At 40.9% G+C, this 22,542-nt stretch overlaps 1 protein-coding gene, 1 pseudogene and 1 gene segment (V, D, J or C); all 3 read right to left on the bottom strand.

Moving 5' to 3' along the window:
* Positions 1-1,534: 1,534 nt before the first annotated feature.
* Positions 1,535-5,675, bottom strand: LOC133066914 (uncharacterized). The gene is made up of 3 exons (XM_061158293.1): positions 5,537-5,675; positions 4,930-5,418; positions 1,535-1,731 (listed from the first exon to the last, which is right to left on the bottom strand). The coding sequence occupies exons 1-3, from the start codon at positions 5,586-5,588 to the stop codon at positions 1,535-1,537; spliced, it is 738 nt and encodes a 245-aa protein (XP_061014276.1). The 5' UTR covers positions 5,589-5,675.
* A 3,645-nt stretch (positions 5,676-9,320) lies between these two features.
* Positions 9,321-9,882, bottom strand: LOC133067340 (T cell receptor alpha variable 9-2-like). The segment is given in 2 exon segments: positions 9,321-9,669; positions 9,793-9,882. Coding segments are annotated over 2 exon segments (381 nt in total).
* Positions 9,883-13,714: 3,832 nt separating this feature from the next.
* On the bottom strand, positions 13,715-18,743 carry LOC133066913 (T cell receptor alpha variable 14/delta variable 4-like; annotated as a pseudogene).
* Positions 18,744-22,542: the final 3,799 nt, after the last annotated feature.

Below are 22,542 nucleotides of genomic sequence, written 5' to 3'. Positions count from 1 at the left end.
CAATGGCCTACCCCTTAAAGTTGAACAGAATTTACCTTCCTATCTAGAAGTAATTACAGCCTCAGCTAAACTGATTGAAGTTTCAGATCCTGCCCTGGCATCTCCATTAAATCTGATGGTACCACACATAGCACAAATTGTTCTCCAACCTAAAGCACCCACCTTTTTCTACCAATCAATTTACTAATGTAAAACATTAATTTCCCCTCAGGTTATTCAACTTTGTTACCCTTCTCAGTGAAAAGTTCTCCTGATAGTACCTTTGCTATTCAAAATGCCTTTGTGTCCAGAGCAGATTTTTTTAACACTCTCATACCAAATGTGAATTAATGTGTTTTAAAATAATCTTATCTTAAATATTGAAAAGAAACAATACCAGGCTGTCTATGCAATAACTATTCTAAACTCCTTTTTAAACCAATCATTAGCAAAAACAAAATTAACTAAGTATCTGAACTTGTGAATCTATCTTGGATACATTAAATTACAAAAAGTATACATACAGTGGTAGTTATAGGTTTTTAACACAGTTCACATATCATGTATGCCTGTTAAAATGAAAGTGAAAGTTGCTCATTGTGTCTGATTCTTTGTAACCACATGGACTATACAGCCCATGGAATTCTCCAGGCCACAATACTGGAGTGGGTAGCCTTTCCCTTCTCCAGGGAATCTTCTCAACCCAGGGGTTGATTCCAACTCTCCCACGTTGCAGGCAGATTCTTTACCAGCTGAGCCACAAGGGAAGCCCAAGAATACTGGAGTGGATAGCCTACTCCTTCTCCAGCAGATCTTCCCAACCCAGGAATCAAACCAGAGTCTCCTGCATTGCAGGATTCACCCTTTCTTATTTCTTTAACAAACATCTACTGATAATTAACTATGTGAATGGGGAATGCTCAATTCAACATATAATAGTAAGTGAAAAACATTATAAGCCTATTGTAACAATAATTTATTGAAAAGGTAAGCTGAATATTCACAATATTATGTGATTGCAGAATTATCAATATCATATTTATTGGATATCACACATTTCCCTATAATTGGCATGCAATATATAATCAGAAAAATAATAAATGTTGTTTTCAAAACACAGTATTAAAAAAAAAACCCATTCATGATAAGGATTATAAATTGATACCAAGAGGTTATTTATAGAAAAGGAGTCTGAGTAGCAAATGTAAAGGCAATCTTACAATTTTGAAACAAAACAATGCTAATTCCCTTCAAGAAATCAATAAGCAGCAATTATCCATCAAATGTGTCATACTTTCTGGGTCATCTTGAACCTAACCTTCTTATTCTATGCTTGTGTAACACATCAGTTTCCACTTGCAGACAAACAATATGACAGATGCTACTTTGAAGGTTGCACCAGAGAAGGGGGCTGCCCGTCACAAGTATGAGTACAGGTAGCGGCTGCCTGGGCAGCGCTGTGTCCTTGCTGCACAGAAGCAGACAGCTGAGTCTCCAGGCTGGATGGTTGCGATGTGCAGGGAGAGACGTTTGGAGGTCTTATTCAAGAAGAGAGTCAGTCTCTGGTCTTTTTTTCACCCATATTTGAATGAATAGCTACAAGGAGCTGGGGACCTTTTCCAGGTTCTTGCTTATACCAAGGGAAATACTCTGAAGCAGTGTCTGTATAAGTGCAGGTGATAACAGCGGTGTTTCCCTCCTGGACACTCAGGGTAGAAGGACTCTGCTCCACCTCGTTTCCAAGACTGACACCTATGGAGAAAGTAGAAGTCAGAGAAAGGAGAAGGTTGTCAGATTATTAAGTTCCACAATTTACTTTCCCTTTTCTACAATAACTAGAAGAAACCTGAATAAAGTCAGTCTCGGTGTCTAACGAATATCTACTAATACACTGTTTCTCTTCTTTTTTTTTTAAATTAATTTATTTATTTTACTGTTTCCCTTAAACCCTCAACTCACACTCCAGCTGTAGCCATAAGAATGTGATTAAAGCTCCAATGGGTGTCTTCATTGTTTTTCCCATTTAAGATCAATTTTGGACCAGCAGTCTCCAGCCAGGAGACCTGCTTCTGTTACCAAGTGTCCCCTTCTTTTCTCTAGTGGTTTCTTTCACTGTCTACCCAGCCAATAAGAAAAAGGCTCTGCTTCTGCCCTAAGCCTATCCATTCAGAATCCATTCAAAGGAGCCCTCCACATATTCTGATCAGCAGAGGTGCACCACCATCTGGTGGTCACATCTCTAACTACTGAATTCTGGTTAAATATCCTTTTCATGGCTGTGCCTACGAGGGACATGCATAAAAGCAGCAAAGGTCAAACAAATTATGTCTCAGATTGAAGTAATCTAATGCACAGTAAGAATATAGAGATAGAGAATTTGACTGTTTATAAGCTGAAAAGAGGTAGATGCTGTTGCTCTTTATTCAATGATGGGCCTGATATATAATTTTTAAATTATAAAAGCACCATGATTCACTCTCCTAAACAAACAAGCAAACATATATATATATATATATATATGAAACTATCAAGTTCAGCCAATATACCATTTTCATTTGCCTGTTATGGAGGAAAACTCTGTAAAAGAAACTTGTAAGCCAAAGATCAGAGTAACAGAGAGATCATTTGACATTTCAACTGCCTGTTATCTCAGACTGTCTCCTCTAACCTGGTTTTCAGTGGGCCCTTGCTTTCTCAGAGAATTGACAGTAGAAACAGTTGAAATGTATCCTAAAATGTAATTACTAAATGGCAGAGATCTAATGTTGCAGTTTGCATTAGACAGCTTTTCTTTGCTCAGCAACAAGGGTCTGGAATAAGGAGATAGGAAAAGAACATTAAGGGGGAGGTGAGGATATCCAGCTTATCCTCTACTTTCTGCTGCTAGCTCATTTGATCTATTTTTTAATTATATAATTTTTCATTCTGCCATCTTGGATCTAGTTTCTGTTTTGTAAAATGAGGTGAACTAAACCCTGTCTAAGGGCTCATCTAGCTCTAAATTCTTTTATACTATTTAGCAGAACAAATCTTTATTGAGGCCTGCTCATATACAATGTAGAGTGATGAGAGAGAGTGGGGAGAGACCCCTTGCACTCTGGAACCCCAACACCATTTGTGCATTTCATGCAGTCTTCGGGGGCTGCGGTTGCCACTAATTAACCCTAGGTCCTCTTCTGAAGCAGAGGTAGGGTCCGTGGAGTGAATCCCTATCTGTGATTTCATTTCTCCTATAAGATCAAGGATAATATAAATCCAGAGTAAAATGGCATAAAATGGGGCAGGGCTCACTGAATGTGAGCGTCATCACAGACAGTGAGGTCAAAGGGGCTTTGTGACTGAATCAGTAAGGAGATGTTCTTCTGGTGATTCATTCTGTAAGTCTTATTTCATCTTGTAGGAATAAAAGAAAAAACATCTGCGAGACTGGAGGACCCGGAGGAAGTCGCTGAGTTGCCAACAGGTAAAGCAAGAGGCTCTTTCTAAAGCTACCAAATTGCTTTCTGGCTTCTGTCTCTCCATGCAAGTGTAGGTGGGGTCACCTATGTCAATTTTAGAACCAGTGCAAAATGAAAATTTGGAATCTTCTTTGCAAGAAGCAGGGTAAAGTCTCATTAAGTAATGTTTCTAGTGGCTTCCCTGGTGGTTCAAATGGTAAAGAACTTGCCTGCAATGCAGGAGACCTGAGTTCGATCCCTGGGTCTGATCCCTGGGTCGGGAAGATCCCTTGGAGTAGGAAATGGCAACCCACTCCAGTATTCTTGCCCGGAGAATTCCATGGAACGAGGAGCCTAGCAGGTTATATTCCATAGGGTCGCATAGAGTAGGACAGGATGGAGCAACTAACACTTTCACTTTGAACGTTTCTAGTGGCACCATTTTTCTAAAATGCTTTAACTCTTCATACATATTAGTTTCTTGTATCTGAATCTAATTTTTTGAGACTTTCGATCATTTTAGGTTCACAGAAAAATTAAAGAGAAGATGCAGAGGTTTCCAATATACCTCCCACTCCCACACTTGCATAACCTCTCTTGCTATCAACTTCCACACAAGACTGGTCTATTTCTCACAACTGATGAGCCCATATTAACACATTATAATCGCCCAAAGTCTATAGTTTACTAGGATTCACTCTTGATGTTGTACATTCTATGGGTTTACACAAATGTACAGTGGCACATGTTCATCATCATAGTATCACAGAGAGTAGTTTCACTCCTAAACATGCTTTGTGCTCTGCCCATTCATCCCTCCACTCCCCTCAATCCCTGCAATCAGTGGTTTTCACTCTCTTTACAATTTTGCCTTTCCCAGAATGTCACATAGTTGGAATCGTATAGTAGGCGGCATTTTAGATTGACTTCTTTAACTTAGTATTATGCATTTAAGTTTCCTTTGTATTTTTATGGCTTGACAGCCCATTTCTTTTTAACACTGAATAATATTCCATTGTTTGGAGGTACCACAATTTACTTATCCATCCACTTGCTGAAGGACATCTTGGTTAGTCCCAAATGTCGGTACCTGTGGATAAGCCACTGTAGACCCGTGCCTTTCTCTCAGCCTGTGGCAGCTGCCCTCAGTGTTTGGTGCTCCTTGGCTTTCAGACACAGCGCTCCAGTCTCTGCCTTGTTGTCACATAAAAAATTATTTTTCTTATATTTGTTATTACCAGGACTCAAAACTCTGAATACAAACTTTAAAAATATTACACACATTTAATTCCCTTTTCACTTTGAAGGAACACACACATGCAGTTAACCAAAAAATTGAGTCATCTCTTTCTGTTTGTTGATCACCATATATTTTTTCAAGCATTTTCCATCAGAGAAATTTATATGTAGCTTATATTTTGTCTGTCAGGAGCACTAGACTTTTTTAGCAGGACATTGAATATTGGCATCTACATCAGTTATGACAATGCCTCCATATTAGAGCTTTATATACACAGGAGATTTCTGGGATAAGAAGGGCAAAAAAAAAAAAAGTGAAATGACAGTCTTAAAGGATCTGATCTTCGGAAGAAAAAAGTGCTGAAGTATGAATCTGGAATCCCAAAGAGGTAACAAGGTACTTGCATGGTGTAGCCCTGCGGAGGGGCGGGGCTGAGGCAGCTGCAGTTTGGGCACAGGCTGCAGATCACCAGGGAGCACTGTGCCTCCACCGCACAGAGGTAGGTGGCTGCGTCTTCCAGCTGGGAGGCTGCGATGTGTAGGGTGCTATACCGTTCCTTAAAATTCACTGTGGAACTCAGCCTTTCATTCTGCTTCGTCCCTGAAGCTATGGAAAACAGCGTGGTGAGGCTGCTTCCGGGATTCTGCTGGAACCAGTGCACACTGCTCACTGCGGCAGAAAAATTGCACCTCAGAGTAGAGTTGGCTCCTTCCTGGAGCTTCAAGACTGAAGGACTCTGCTCCACCTTCACTCCTCTCACCCCTGCTTGGAAGGAAAAAAAACAAACACATATGATGTCACTGAGGGGTCACGGATGGGGTTTCCAGACCAGGAAATGTGGACACTCCCCAGCCCCCTCTCTGGGGTGACCCTGACTCACAGCAGATCTGGACCCACAGAAGCCCCATCAGGGCTCCCCATTGCCTCTTCATGATCCCTTGCCCAGATACTGAGGTGCCTTTGCCCCTACTCTGAAGGATATAGAGTCCTGGGGCCAGAGAAATGTTGTTCTTACTGTCAGTGTGTTCCACCAGAATCACTGAGTACCATTCACATCTGAGGTGTGTCAACTCACTTAACAGGAAACTCCACCCACAGTGGCCTAGTGAGACTGCAGTAAGGTCAGCAATTTCTCCAAAATTGAGGTTTGGGGGGTCACTGCAGAGAGGTAAAAGCAATATTTCTGATGTATATAGTCATAAGGAATTTTTTTTTTCTTAAAAGTCTATATGTAAGAGAAGATTGTGGGATAGTGTGTGAGGAAAGGTAGATGATATTTCTAGAAGAATTGTGTCATGATGGATTACATAGAACCTTTAGGAATTATAGGGAAGAATGACCCACTTTTCAAATTGCATAGTTTGGCAGAGATTTTGATAATTCGGTTATGTGAAAATTCTCATCAAGGAAAACTATCTGATACATGCATTGTTTATTGCAGAAGTAAATACAATTCTTGAAATCGTTTAGAAGCCAAGATATATAGTCAGCCTCTGCACAAAAATGATTCCAATAAGAATTTCGTTGTTGAAAATCAGGACATGCATATAATGTTCATCTGCCTTAATTTCCACCTCTCCCTTCCTACTGTCCAGCTCTTGGGCACCCTGTTGACCCACAGCTGATTCTGATCTGAGCCACACTTTGAGCCACATTTTTTTGCTCAAATTCAATGTTGTCTTTCTCCTTTCCTTCTATTTTTGTTCCTTATTTTTTCCTCTTTTTATTCTTGTTCTTTCTACTCTCAAGGAAATATATGAAAAGGTAGGAGGTCTGGGGTATTGGAATCATTTCTGGGTCAGTGGGTTTAGGGAATTCAGTCATAAAAATTTTAAAAATGAATACAGGTAACGCAGGTGTTTTCTGTTGAGCTTCCGTGCACTCAGAGCTCAGTAGTATCCCTATTTCTCTACCTCTGCTCAGAGAATCTTCCTCACCATGGATATACAGAGGTAAGGGCTACAGCTTTCCAAAACTTATATAGAATGACAAAGCTGAAATCCGAGATGAACTTTACACAAACACTGTTCCCCTCTCCCCACCTTTGCTGTCTCTAATTTGACGGTTCCCCATGCTCTCTAGGCTCCTCTCTTAACTGTTCCATCTTTGGAATCATCAGAAAATGTCTTCATGTCTTGTAAAGCCTACAGTCCCCCCTAGTGGACTGAAACCATCAACAAAGACCCCTTCAGACCAACAACTGCAGCATCACAGAACCCCAGTCCCATTCACTGCATGCTTCCTAATGAAGAAAGTAGTCAGAAAAAAAAAAAAAAAAGTCACTGCCTAGATTGAATGGAGACTAAAAATAAACTCTTACTCTTAAAATGCCATTTCATGGAAATTTATGCCTAAAAAAATTGATAAGTTTCATTTTGTGCTTTCTTTTCATTTCTTTACTTTAGTTCAAAATAAATCCTTATTTACAGAAGTTGTGCTATAAATATGGTAATTTATTAAAAAGAACAAAATTTTGCCATTTACAACAACAGGGATGGACTTGGAGGGCATTATGCTAAGTAAAATATGTCAGAGAAAGACAAATACTGTATGATATCATCTGTGTATAGAATCTAACAAACACAATAAACTAGTGAATATAACAATAAAAGCAGACTCACAGATATGGAGAACAAACTGGTGGTTATTAGTGGGGGCAGGGCCAGTAGAGGGGTGTGGGTGTGGGAGACACAAACAGTTGGGTATAAGAGAGGCTTAAGGATGTATTGTTATAACATGGAGAAGATAGCCAATATTTTGTAATAACTGCAAATGGAAAGTAACCTTTAAAAGTGTTATATAGCCATTGTTATGGCTACATTCCATAGGGTCTCAAAGAGTCAGACAGGACTGAAGTGACTGAGCACACACATACACAAGTGAAAGAAACCAGTCTAAGAAAGCTACACACCATATGATCCCAACTATATAATGTTCTGGACGAAGCAAAACTATGGAGACAGTAAAAAGATCAGTGTTTGCAAGGGGTTACAGGGAAGAAGGCAAAAATATTTACAGAACATTTTTAAGAAAAGAAAGGCTAACCAATGAGTAAAAGTCAAAAGTTTAATAGTATACAACCTTGGGTAGCTCAGCTGGTAAAGAATCCTCCTGCAGTGCAGGAGACCCCCGTTTGATTCCTCGGTCGGGAAGTTCCCCTCGAGAAGGGACAGGCTACCCACTCCAGTATTTTTGGTCTTCCCTGTGGCTCATACAGTAAAGAATCTACCTGACCTTGGCTTGATTCCTGGGTTGGGAAGGTCCCCTGGAGAAGGAAATGGCAACCCACTCCAGTATTCGTGCCTGGAGAATCCCAAGGACTGAGGAGCTTGGGGCAGAGGAGCCATGGACAGAGGAGTCCATGGGGTTGCAAAGAGAAGGACACAGCTGAAGTGATGAAGCCCAGCACGGCACATACAATGTTTGGGGAAATTTTTTGTGTTGTTCTCAGTTCATTAAAGACTAACTTCCACTTTTATGCTGAGTTTGCTGCTGCTGCTGCTAAGTCGCTTCAGTCGTGTCCAACTCTGTGCGACCCCACAGGCTGTGGCCTACCAGGCTCCTCCATCCCTGGGATTCTCCAGGCAGGAATGCTGGAGTGGGTTGCCATTTCCTTCTCCAATGCATGAAAGTGAAGTCGCTCAGGCATGTCCGACTCTTCAAAACCCCATAGACTGCAGCCTACCAGGCTCCTCCATCCATGGGAGTCTCCAGGCAAGAGTACTGGAGTGGGTTGCCATTGCCTTCTCTGTATACTGTTTAGAAAGTCATCATTGCTTGTCATAAAGAATTGTGGAGAGCACGGCTATTCTTTGCTTACAAATGACCTCACTCAGTCCTCCTGATTTAGTGCTCCCCAAAACCCTCAACACTCACACATGTGCACTTATGAGGGCAACACCATCTTTCCCAATTATTCAAAGATGATTGGTGCCATGTTTTCTTAACCTTTGCACAGGTGCTCAGCATACATTCTGATGCGTCTCACACGAGGGCTAGGTTCCTCCTTCAACTTTTCTACGAGACTAGTCTTCGTTCTTCCTTATACTTCTCATCCTCTGAAATCTGTTGATAGCACTCTGCACTGCTAACTCCTTTTCTGTTCTCTCTGTATTTTCAGGCGTATACCCTTTCTAATTTCTTAGACTTCCAGGGGGATAAAGAGATAAATGTGAATAAAATCCTTTCCTCTCCTTCCACTGTTTCATTATGTATGAGATTCTGTTCCTCCTCCTTTCATCCCTTCTTTCTCTATTAAGAAGGATAATTTTTGGAGGCTATGGCTTTCCTATCACCTCTCATGCCCTGCTCTGTCAGGAAGACATTGTGCAGACCACACCTCATCTGGCACACTTTGGTTCTTTGAAAGTATAGTAAGGCATAACAATACCCACCTGGGTGACTTGGAACAACTTGTGGAAGCAGGACTTTGCAAGAATATGCAAAACACCACTTCTTTGCTTATGTGGTTTTACCTTGAAATTACTTTGACCCTGGAAAAGGAACTCTTGGTGTCAGAGAGTTTTCAGTTTCACTAGTAAAGAGCTGGGTATGGGGAATATTCTCTTCTTACTCTTATGCTTTAGCCATTTGTACGTTTTCTGTATCAACCAGAGACTAAGACACAAGCAACCACAGGCTCTGTGGGAACCACAGTGCATCAAGGCCCCGTCGCTGCTCAGAGTTTGCACTCAGCTCCCCCTGCAGTTTCCATCACTGTGTCACCCAGAGCGCAGTAGTACACAGCCGAGTCTGACTCCTGGACCGAGGCTTTCTCCAAGTGGAAGGAGGTGGTTTTTGCATTGTATGTGGCTTCAAAACCTTTGTTGGTTCTCTTGTCGTTGACCTTCGTGGCTTTCAGGAGGAGTTCTGGACCTTTTCCAGGATACTGGACATACCAGAAAAGAGTGGGGTACCCGGTGGCTGAATAAGTACAGTTCACAGTCAAGGTAGCCCCTTGCAAAAGGGTCACTTGGCCGTCCATCTGGCTCACTGAGTCTCCACGGGTTTGTCCTAGGGGAAAACAAGAGAGTTCTCTGTGATCTTGGGCATAAAACTCTGGGATAAAATCACCCTTAAAGTTTTTGTTGACATAACAGAAGAAAGTATCCAAATTTTTACAGGCGTTTTGCTTACCCAGCAGGAAGAGTATCACAGCCACTAATCCTGGAGAAGAGATCATCTCTAGAGTGTCTCCTGAAGAACGTTCTTGACTCTTAACATGAAGAAATGGTGAAGTCACAGTGAGGTTTAGTTTCAGTGAAGTTTAGACACACAGGAAATGTGTCTGCGTTAGGAAACTGCACCCTCTGGTGGACAGGGAAAAAAATGCGATGCATGTATGAAATAAAGTGAAAGTGAAACTGAAGTCGTGTCCAACTCTTTGCGACCCTGTGAACTGTAGCCTGCCAGCCTCCTCTGTCCGTGGGATTCTCCAGGCAAGAACACTGGAGTTGGTTGCCATTTCCTTCTCCAGGGGATCTTCCTGACCCAGGGATCGAACACAGGTCTTCCGCATTGCGGACAGACGTTTTACCCTCTGAGCCACCAGGCAGCTTGATGAATGTATACTGATCGAACAGAGGTCTTCCGCATTGCAGACAGACGCTTTACCCTCTGAGCCACCAGGCAGCTTGATGCATGTATACTGGAAAGAAAGTGAAGTTGCTCAGTCGTGTCCAGCTCTTTGCAACCCCATGGACTGTAGCCTGCCAGGCTCCTCCATCCATGGGATTTTCCAGGTAAGAGTACTGGAGTGTGTTGCCATTTCCTTCTCCAATGCTTGAAACTTTCCTTCTCAAATGCATGAAATATGCATAAAAAGTGAAAGTGAAATCCCTCAGTCATGCCCAACCCCATGGACTGCAGCCCACCAGGCTCCTCGGTCCATGGGATTTTCCAGGCAAGAGTACTGGAGTAGGTTGCCATTGCCTTCTCCAGTATCCATTGTGGGCCAACCTATAATCCACTGACTGTCAGAAGAGTTTGTGGCTGTTTACAGAGGAAGTAATAAGAAGCAGGTCATTACTGAGTGAATCTCTGTTTTTCAGCATTGTGCCCCAATTTATAGAAGAGTGACTGACAACTATTTGTTGTTTAGTCAGTGAATCAGTCATGTCTGACTCTTTTGCAACCCTAAAGACTGTAGCCTGCTAGACTCCTTTGTCTGTGGGATTTCCCAGTCAAGAATGCTGAAGTGAGTTGCCATGTTCTTCCCCAGGGGATGGAATAGAACCTGAGTCTCCTGCATTGGCAGGTAGATTCTTTACCACTGAGTCACCAGGGAAGCCCTGACCGATGTTTATTACATGCTCACTGAATATTTACTATACCAAAAAAAAGTAATGAATAAAGGGTCTTTGATTGTGGAATCACTGTTGCTTGAAATAAAATATTTTCTCAGTCCTAAAATAATATCATTTGTAAGAAATGATATCTTTCTAATAAAATTTTTTTCAAGGAAAAAAGTCACAGTGTCTCATCAATAGTCAAATAATCCTGAATTTCAGAATCATTAAAATGTGAAAACAAAAGATATATCATAATTGAAATTATCAAATCCTTGTAGAATTATCTAAGAGCAATATCTTATTTTCCTACTTCTTCCTTGACTCTAAGATAAAAGGGTTGGCCTATGTATATCAGACAAGTACTAATCCCATTGTATATTCTTAGTTGATATCTAGCTTCAAAGATACTTTCTATTCTATCTGCCACATTTTGTTGCCAAGCTTTAACAAAATAATTTTCCCCCAGTGTTTGAAACCCTGAAGATGTGGATTTGTGTCAAAAGCTCAGAGCATGAGTTAGGACGCTCTTTCTCAGCTTTTGAAATTGTTAAAGACCTCTCAGCCAATATTCACATGATAGCTGAAAGTAGAATTAATGACTGAATAACTTAAAATTACAGATTCTGGGCCCACCAATAACTTCATGAATCACATTATCCAGAGTTGAGACCCATGAACCTGTAATTTTTGAAAGCTCCTCAAGAAGTTGGGTCGCAGGTTGGATGCATGAGACAAGTGCTCAGGGCTGGTGCACTGGGAAGATCTAGAGGGATGGGGTGGGGAGGGAGGCGGGAGGGGGGATTGGGATGGGGAACACATGTAAATCCATGGCTGATTCATGTCAATGTATGGCAAAAACCACTACAATATTGTAAAGTAATTAGTCTCCAACTAATAAAAATAAATTAAAAAAAAAAAAAAAAGAAGTTGGGTCGCAGCTAGTCTGATGTTGGTTTACAAGTTTTCATTTGGGACAGATGTCCTAGATCAAGGTAGTTGTCAAAGATCAGTGAGCAACAGGATGTTCCCAGGACTACGTACATACTCAAAACTTCTCTTTTTGAGTGAAGGCAATGGCAACCCACTCCAGTACTCTTGCCTGGAGGATCCCATGGACGGAGGAGCCTGGTAGGCTGCAGTCCATGGGGTCTCGAAGAGTCCGACATGACTGAGTGACTTCACTTTCACTTTTCACTTTCATGCATTGGAGAAGGAAATGGCAACCCACTCCAGTGTTCTTGCCTGGAGAATCTCAGGGACAGGGGAGCCTGGTGGACTGCCATCTCTGGGGTCTTGAAGAGTCGGACACGACTAAATTAACTTAGTGCAGCAGCAAAAACAAGCACTTCTTTAGCTCTCTCTTTATGACCGTTCATTTTATAAAACAAAACCTCTGAGGAGTATCAAGATGAAGTTCTAAGAGGCATTCACCTTCTGTAAAGCCCTGTAACCATAGATCCCTAAACACACAGATGGAAGCTTAGCCCATTCTGTTTCTGGGAGTTCACTCTTCTCAGATTCACATCAAGGAATTTCATGAGTCCAGAGTCAGCACATGAATCGTTTCCTAAATCCAGATTTAAATTTAAAAAACCAGGCTCAGATACTGTTTGGATTCACATATCCTTTCCTTTCTTCTCCACCTTCCAAATCACATAGTAAGAAACTGCCTCAAAAATACGCCAGAAAGAAATTCTGGAAAATCAGTTACAAACTCCTTCTCTGGTAGGTGGGTTTCCCTGGTGGCTCAGATGGTAAAGAATCCGCTGGCAATTCTGATGTATAGGAAGGATGCAAAATAGGTTGTAATGGTGTAGGACTGAAAATAAATGTATAGCACATGGAGACAGATATTTGTTATCTCTATTTTCAAAAAACATGGTTTAAGGCTAATGAGTACATATAGGAGAAGTATTTTTGCATTTCGGGGTCATAAAAGAAGACTTGTACAACACTGAAGAAAAGTATTTGCTATATTTGGATTTTAATGGCTTTATTAATACATAGTTCTCTTTAAAATAAATTGCACCTCCTTAACTTAATAAGATTGACATATGTATCTACTCGTGAAACCATCTCCACAATCAAGATAATGAACAATGCATCACCCCAAAAGTTTCCTCTTGTCTCTTTTTAGTCCTTTCAGCCCTCTCTTCACTTTTTACTCCCATTTTCAAGCAACATTTCTCTCATAGTTTGCATATTCAGTAATTTCAAATAAATAGTATGATATGTGCCTTTGATAGGTTCTTTCATTCAGCATAATTATATATATTCCATGGTTATTATAATCATGTTTTATTCCTTTGTATTGCTGAGTAGTATTCCATCATATAGATGTGATTTATCTATAGATATGTTTATCTATTCACTTACTGATGGACATTTAGGTTAGTCCTAGTTTGTGGCTGTTACAAACAAAGCTGCTATGAACATGTGTGAATAAGATTTTTTATAGTTATACTTTCATTTCTCTTGTGTCAATATCTGGGAGTAGAATGACTGGAGCCTATGTTAGGTATATATTTGACTTTGTTTAACTTTCTTCTTTTTTCTAGTAGCTTTTTTGTTAATTCCCTTGGATTTGACACTCAGATAATTATGCTGTCTGTGACTAAAGATAGATTCACTTATTCTTTTCTAAAATGTATGATTTTTGTTTCTTTCTCCTGCTTTATTGCACTGGCTATAGTACAATATTCAATAGGACAACTATAGGACCCATAGTACAATATTCAATACAAAAGGTAAGAGTCAAAATTCTTCCCTTATTCCTGAAATTTGAAGGAAAGCATTCAGTCTTTTGCTATCAAGTGTATTTGATGTAGATTTGTTGTAGAGAACCTTTATTAACTTAATGAATTCCCTTAAGTCTTAATTAATTTGCTGGGAGTTCTTAATCAAGAATAGATACTGAGTTTTGTCCAATGGTTTTTCTGTAGCTATAGAGGTTACTGTCATTAATCTTCTATGACTTGTTAATCTCTGTGGATACATTACTAATAAATTGTCACAACAAAATATTAAAGGAGATATCTTTCTATCTTCTTACAAATAGTAAAACAAAGCTATCTGGAAACTTAATTTTAGAGTTAATAGTTTTGAACACAGACCTATCTAATAGCAAAAATCTGTTTCCTTTTTTCCCCTACAGATTATTTTCAGAGAAACTTTGAGAGAGAAAGGGCAGCAAAATTACTACTCAAATCTTTGAAATATTTTAAGACAGTCTTTTAATAGGTTCTTTACTTATTCAAATTGGACTAATTAAATAATTATAGATTTGGCCCTTTAGCCAAAAGAGGAAAGAAACATGAAGAATACTCATGAACTTGTTTACAAAACAGAAACAGACTCACAGACATAGAGAACGAACTCATGGTTGCCAAAGGGGAAGGATTGGGGGAGAGATCGATAGGGAGTTTGGGATGGACATGTACACACTGCTCTATTTAAAATAGATAACCAACAAGGACCTAATGTCTAGCACAGGAAACTCTGCCTAATGATACGTGGCACCTTGGATGGGATGGGAGCTTGGGGGAGAATGGATACAAGTACCTGTATGGCTGAATTCCTTTGCTGTCCCCCTGAAACTATCACAACATTGTTAATCAGCTATACTCCAATATAACATAAAATTAAAAAAAAAAAAAAAATTCAAGCTGCAATTCAGGAGATGACCACCAGGTAGTGCCTTGACCATTCGCTTCAGACTCCTACTTACTAGGCACCTGAGGAGCGATGCTCCATACCAGTGCACCAAACTCGTCTAGGTTTCTGTAAACCACTAGAATCCTGAAACCTCGTTCATGACTACTGGTCACTATTTCTCTTTCCCTTTAAATTGGCATGTGATAAACTAGTCTAGAGCATAGTTTTTCAGACTAACCAGGATAAATGTTTCTCAAAAATTTAAAAACTGTACTGCCATGTGATCCAGTAATTCTACTTCTGATTATATTATATTCAAAACACTTGAAAGAATTTGGATATATACCCCAAATACTGAGATATTCATATATCCATGTTTCTACCAAAAGATGGAAGGAACCCAAATGTTCATCAACAGATGAATGAGTAGACAAAAAATAGTGTATGTGTACAATGGAATATTATTCACCTTTAGAAAGGTATAAAAAAAATCTACAATGTGGATGAAATTTGAGGACATTATAATCAAAGGAATGTCACAAAATGAACAATATTTTGTAATTTGACTTATATGAGTTATCTAAAGTAGTCAAACTCATAGAAAGAGAAAGTAGAACAGTAGTGGCCATGGGTTGGAGGGACAAGGGAATGAGGAGTTAGTCTTTTTTTTTTTTTTTAATTTACGTTTTTGTCTGCACATTGAGGCATGGGGAATATCAGTTCCTTGACCAGGGATCAAACCTGTGTCCTCTGCATTGTAAGCATGGAGTCTTAATCACTGGACTACTAGGGAAGCCGTGAGGAGTTTGTCTTTAATGAGTATAAATTTTCAATTTTTCAAGATGCAAAGAGTACTAGAGATGGATGGTGCTTGCTGAACAACAGTGCAAGTGTACTTTGTATCACTGTGCTGAACACTTAAAATAGTTAAAATAGTAAAAATGAATGTCAAAATGATAAAAATTTAATTTAAAAAATTTAAGAGAGCATTTTAAGAATTCTACTTTACACATCTGCTTCCAAATGCAAATATAAGAGGGAGTCATAATACAAGACCACTTATCAATCATCCATTACCATTCAGATTTTAAGGTGCTGAGAAAATGAGGTTAGAGGTAGGAGGAAATTGGAGACAAGGAGTATTTTGGACTGTGTTAACACTGATTGAAAAACAGGCCCTACAGGGTTGCAAAATCAGTCACATGATGGTAAAAATGCTTTTTGAAGAGTGGTACAGCAAAGGGCAAGAGCAGAGAAAGAAGACAATTCATACTCTTCTCCTTCACAATGTCCTTCTAAGAGCAGCTAATTATTAATCACTTTGTGAATAAGATTGATGGGAGGCAGTTAAACTATATTATAGAAATTGAACTATTTCATGCTAGAGGTGTTAATAATGCAGAATGAGTATTAGCATAAAGTTTGTGACATATTAAACATTTTGGAAAGTAAATGAGAGTACATTGATTCCATTAATACATCTAAAATAAATTTATTCATTAAATGGTATAAAACTGTGTTCAAACAGATATTCAAAAAGAGGACTACCACAGAGAGATTTCACCACCTTCCTCATTCCAAGTAATGTTGGTAATATAATATAAATACAATAAATATTTATTGAACAAATTGATCTGTGGAAAATTCTTAAAGAGATGGGAATACCAGACCACCTGACCCACCTCTTGAGAAATCTGTTTGCAGGTCAGGAAGCAACAGTTAGAACTGGACATGGAACAACAGACTGGTTCCAAATCGGGAAAGGAGTATGTCAAGGCTATATATTGTCATCCTGCTTATTTAACTTATATGCAGAGTACATCATGAGAAACGCTGGGCCAGATGAAGCACAAGCAGGAATCAAGATTGCTGGGAGAAATATCAATAACCTCAGATACCCAGATGACACCACCCTTATGGAAGAAAGTGAAGAACTAAAGAGCCTCTTGAAGAAAGTGAAAGAAGAGAGTGAAAAAGTTGACTTAAAGCTCAACATTCAGAAAACTAAGATCAGGGCATCTGGTCCCATTACTTCATGACAAATAGATAGGGGAACAGTGGAAACATTGTCAGACTTTATTTTGGGGGGCTCGAAAATGACTACAGATGGTGACTGCAGCCATGAAATTAAAGGACACTTACTCCTTGGAAGAAAAGTTTCTACCAACCTAGACAACATATTAAAAAGCAGAGACATTACTCTGCCAACAAAGGTCCATCTAGTCAAGGCTATGGTTTTTCCAGCAGTCATGTATGGATGTGAGGGTTGGATTATAAAGAAAGCTGAGTGCCGAAGAATTGATGCTATTGAACAGTGGTGTTGGAGAAGACTCTTGAGGGTCTCTTGGACTGCAAGGAGATCCAACCACTCCATCCTAAAGGAAATCGGTTCTGAATATTCACTGGAAGCACTGATGTTGAAGCTGAAACTCCAATACTTTGGCCACCTGATGTGAAGAACTGACTCATTGGAAAAGACTCTGATTCTGGGAAAGACAGAAGGTGGGAGAAGAAGGGGACAACAGAAGATGAGATGCTTGGATGGCATCACCGACTCAATGGACATGAATTTGAGTAGACTCTGGGAGTTGATGATAGACAGGGAGGCCTGGTGTGCTGCAGTCTGTGGGCTCGCAAAGAGCTGGACATGGGTGAGCAACTGAACTGAACTGAACTGATCTGAACAACCAATAATTCACACATATTTTTAACTGATTTTTAATTCAGACATTTTTGAATTAACTTAGTCAATTCTTCTAGTTTTATCTAATTACCATACGGTAAAGATTTTGGTGGTTATATTTGTCTTCGATAAGAAATTTAAATCCAAATTTTCAGGGATAAGAATGTTTTTGATGAGTGATAGCTCTAGACATGGTCTATGAACCTAGAGAAATACTTTCTTAGAGTGAGTGTTTCCCCTCTAAACCTAAACCTGTGCTGCCGCAGTACTAACCACTCCTGTCTGTGAAGGCAATTCCCCACCCTGGTCCCTACCGCAGGTGGGTGTATCATTAGAACTCTGGGTTTTGGTGCAGGTCCTTCCTGCACGCCTCTCACTGTGGGCTCCCTCAGTGCACAGAAATACTCTTCAGAGTCCTCCAGCTGTGAGGCTGAGATGGTAAGTTTGATGAATTTGCTTGCCTCCTGGAAATTCAATGAGCAGCGGCCTTCTGTGGCATTTTGCTTGTTATGAGAGTCCTGGCGAGTGAGGAAGGCCATCGCCCCACTGCTGGGCTTCCTGGACCAGAACAGACTGTGGGCTGTGCCACTGGTGTCGTGTGTGCAACCCAGGGTCAGTTTCTTTCTCCTCCACTGACATTGCTGGTAGGTCTTGAGTTACTTCCTGGGCAATACTGGATCCTAGAGGGAAAAAACAGATAGAAGTAGACTGCAGCCATCAAAAGCATTAAAAAGCACTTGGTCCTTGGAAGGAAAGCTATGAATAACCTAGACAGTGTATTAAAAAACAGAGACATCACTTTGCCAGTAAGGATCTGTATAGTCAAAGCTATGGGTTTTCCAGTAGTCACGTATGGATGTGAGAGTTGGACCAGAAAGGAGGCTGAGTGCTCAAGAATTGATGCTTTCAAATTGTGGTGCTGGAGCAGACTCTTGAGAGTCCCTTGGACTGCAAGGATATCAAACTAGTTAATCCTAAAGGAAATCAACCCTGAATATTCACTGAAAGGACTGATGCTGAAGCTGAAGCTCCAATACTTTGGCCACCTGAGGCAAAGAGCGGGCATATTAGAAAAGACCCTGATGCTGGGAAAAATTGAAGAGAAAAGAAGGGTGCAGCAGAAGATGGGATGAGTAGATAGTATCACTGACTCAATGGATGTGAATTTGAGCAAACTCCAGGAGATAGAGAGGAACAGGGGAACCTGGCGTTCTGCAGTCCATGGGGTTGCAAAGAGTCAGACACAACTTAGCTACTGAACAAAAGCAACAGAGATTTAGGAATAAGTGGTGTAGAATAAAGAAATTCTACTTTACACTCAGCTAGGCTTCCTTCCCAGGGTACCCTTAAGACTGCCTGTTCCCTTGATCCTTAGGTCACAGAGTAGGCACAGTCCCACTGGGACCATCCTTACCGAAACACAGTGAAGCCACGACCACCTTCAGAAGGCTGGAGAGAAGTATGTTTCAGCTCTTCCACTAGAAGGAAAATATCTTCTTCTTCAGTGTCAAGGCTTTGCAAGGTGAGATGAGCCTGACAGGGTGAGGGAAGAACTGCTGGGTATGAGCTGCTGCTGCCCCACAACAGGAAATAGGGGTTAGTTGATGTAGCAAGTTGAGTAGCAAGTTGATGTAGTTAGTTGAGTAGCAAGTTAATGTGGGTTACATCAACTTCTCTATAAACCAGGTGAGAGTCATACTTACCCCAAACTTCCTTTTGTATTAACCAGCTCATCAACTGGTAGCAATTACATCTTAAAATAAACACAACTTAAATTTGATATTGCAAGGAAGACCCATCCCCCTCCATACACACACACACACACAATGCTGTGTTGGGTCATTGCTTCTGTGAAGGAAATGAGTGAGCAGCTCTTATTTAAAAATATTATCTGTAATGTATTATGGAAATAATATAAGACACACTAACCATGCATCCTCACATCTGTGTTCTGTTCTTCCACCTAAGGTAGAAATAAATCACTTTATGGTAAGAAGCCAAAGCACTTTAGCTCTTCTATTCTGCCTCAGTTCAGTTCAGTCGCTCAGTTGCTTCCAACTCTTTGTGTCCCCATGAATTGCAGCATGACAGGCCTCCCTGTCCATCACCAACTCCCGGAGTTTACTCAAACTCATGTCCATTGAGTCGGTGATACCATCCAGCCATCTCATCCTCTCTCGTCCCTGTCTCCTCCTGCCCCCATTCCCTCTCAGCATCAGAGTCTTTTCCAATGAGTCAACTCTTTGCATGAGGTGGCCAAAGTATTGAAGTTTCAGCTTCAGCATCAGTCCTTCCAATGAACACCCAGGACTGATCTCCTTCAGGATGGATTGTTTGGATCCCCTTGCAGTCCAAGGGACTCTCAAGAGTCTTCTCCAACACCACAGTTCAAAAGCATCAATTCTTCAGTGCTCAGTTTTCTTCATAGTCCAACTCTCACATCCACACATGACCACTGGAAAAACCATAGCCTTGACTAGGCAGATCTTTGTTGGCAAAGTAATGTCTCTGCTTTTTAATATGCTATCTAGGTTGGTCATAACTTTCCTTCCAAGGAGTAAGCGTCTTTTAATTTCATGGCTGCAATCACCATCTGCAGTGATTTTGGAGCCCCAAAAAATAAAGCCAACCACTGTTTCCACTGTTTCCCCATCTATTTCCCATGAAGTGATGGGACCAGATGCCATGATCTTAGTTTTCTGAATGTTGAGCTTTAAGCCAACTTTTTCACTCTCCTTTTTCACATTCATCAAGAGGCTTTTTATTTTTAGTTCCTCTTCATTTTCTGCCTATTGTTACAATAAAGCTTCTCCTCACTATCAATATTTTCAGTTGCTCATCTTGGGGCCAAAGCAGGAAAGTCTAATCACCCTTTGCTAAGGAGTTTAGGCTGAGGTTGCAGAGATTGACTCCTGTCACAGAAATCCCCTTTTATTCTCTACTAATTTTGACAGTCCAGATCTGTTCATGAAAGCCAGATTAGATACCTTAGTTTTGTCACTAGGTTATCAAGCCTTTGAACTTATATTCATCCCATTAACTCAACTGGGACCATAAACAAGCCATACCAAACTGTTATATATCATATATGCCCAGCTCTAAAGGAACTACATACACTTCCATAAGACAGCTAACCATAAGATCACCACTGATTCCACCCCCCAACCCTACACCTGTGCTACCACAGCCCTAACCACCTCCTGTCTGTAATCAATCCTTGTTTGTGTATGAATATAACAGGAAAGCCATGCCTAGGGATATGACTCAACACTATGGAAAACAACAAAGACCCACTGCCTATCACAACCTATTTCTTGATACATTAGCCAAAACTGATCTTCCCCTGATAGCTCAGTTGGTAAAGAATCCACCTGCAAAGATGGTGGAGGAGTAGCAAGGGGAGACCACTTTCTCTCCTACAAATTCATCAAAAGAATAACTGAACGCAGAGCAAACTTCACAAAACAACTTCTGATCGCTAGCTGAGGTCATCAGGTGCTCAGAAAAGCAGCCAATTGTCTTCGAAAGGAGGTAGGACAAAATATAAAGGTGAGACAAAAGAGCTAAGGACAGAGTTCCGTCCTGGGAAGGGAGTCTTAATAGAGGATGTTTCCAGACACCGGGAAACCCTCGCACTGGCGGGCCTGGGAGAAGTGTTCGAATCTCGGAGGGCAACCTGACTGAGAGGGAAACAATAAATAAAACCCACAGATTACGAGCCTAAAAGGAACTCCCAGCAGAAAAGTACCCCAGACACCCGCATCCGCCACCAGCAAGTGGGGGCAGCACGGAGAGGAGCGGGTGGCATTGCTTGGGGTAGGGTCCCAGCCTGAGTGCCCTGAGGACAATCGGAGAGAGCTTTTGTGAGTTGCCAACTTGAACTGTGGGAGAGCAAAAGAGAGAGAGAAAATTAACCGGCCCGAACACACTGCCAGCCGTTCGCAGAACAAAGGGACCGAGAAAGTCCAGAGAAGAGCTTGCAGGCTGCGGACCGGCCCAGCCCCGCCGGAGGCAGGAGGCAGGGGGGAGGGGAAGGGGGCAGGCTCAGCCCCCAAGGACAGCATCCCCTGCGGCACTGCAAACAGGCCTCCAGTTTCTAATCAAAGACCTCCTGAGATTCTGGATGGTCGACATCCGCCGGGAGGGTCGAGGTGAGACACAGGGAGCAGGCACCTGACCTGCGCGGGTGGAAACTGAGACTGGGACCGCGGAAGGGAGTGGGCGTGCCGCACCCGGGGAGAGTTCGCCGGTCAAGCCCCTGGCTGCCTGGACCGCTCTGATGGGGAAGGCACAAAGAGCAGGCGCAGCTTTTTGTTCCGCGCTTTTGTGGAACACCCGAGGGCTGGAACCGCGCACAGCGCGGGGCGCGCTCCATATAGAGCAGCCTGAAGCCTGAGCAGTGCAGACGGAGAAAGCAGCACCAGCCTCTCCCCGCAGCGCCAGCCCCTCCTAGCAGCGCGACAGAACTAGCCACCTGCATAAGAGTCCACCTCCGCCCGCCTGTGTCAGGGCGGAAATGAGGTTCTGAAGAGACTGGCAAACAGAAGCCAAATAAACAAAGGGAACCGCTTCAGAAGGGACCGGTGCAACAGATTAAAATCCCTGTAGAAAACACCGACTATACTGGAAGGGGCCTGTAGATATCGAGAAGTGTAAGCTGGAACGAGGAGCTATCTGAAACTGAGCCAAACCCACACTGACCGCAACAGCTCCAGAGAAATTCCTAGATATATTTTTACTTTTTTTTTTTTTTAAGTAAGGAAAAAAAATAATAAAATTTTTTTATTTTTTATTTTTTCTCTTTTATTTTCCTTTAAAATTCCCTATTACTCCACCAATTACTCCTTAACTTTCATTTTCATAGATTTCTACAATTTTTTTATTAGGGAAAAATTTTTTTTCTCTTTCTTTTTTTTTTTCTTTTTTTTCTTCTTCATTTTTCCTTTTTCTCTTCTATTTTCTATTTTTCTTTTTCTCTTATTTCTTTTAAAGTCCTCTAGTACTCCTCTACTACTCCTTAATTTTCATTTTCAATACACTATAACCTTACCAAAAAAAAAAAGAAGAGAAGCCCTATTTTTAAACTGAATTTCATATATATTTCTAAAATTTTTTTGTGTGTTTTGGTTTTTGTTTTTAATATAGTATTTTTAAGAGTCTAACCTCTACTCTAGATTTTTAATTTTTGTTTTTCAGTATATGATACAAATTGTGAACATTTAAGAATCCAATATTCAGTTCCCATTTTTATTCAGGAGT

This window comes from Dama dama, chromosome 12 (genome assembly GCF_033118175.1).
Source record: "Dama dama isolate Ldn47 chromosome 12, ASM3311817v1, whole genome shotgun sequence".
NCBI classification, from domain to species: Eukaryota; Metazoa; Chordata; class Mammalia; order Artiodactyla; family Cervidae; genus Dama; species Dama dama.
This window is presented reverse-complemented; position numbering and strand designations above follow the sequence as displayed.

Excerpts from the sequence above, each read along its gene's own strand:
- LOC133066914 (XM_061158293.1), bottom strand. The coding sequence starts at position 5,588 with ATGAAGAGGCAATGGGGAGCCCTGATGGGGCTTCTGTGGGTCCAGATC. Across the intron at positions 5,419-5,536 it reads TCTGTGGGTCCAGATCTGCT|GGGTGAGAGGAGTGAAGGTG; the intron begins GTGAGTCAGGGT and ends CCTTCCAAGCAG. Across the intron at positions 1,732-4,929 it reads TTATCCCAGAAATCTCCTGT|GTGTCAGTCTTGGAAACGAG; the intron begins GTATATAAAGCT and ends CTTTCTCCATAG.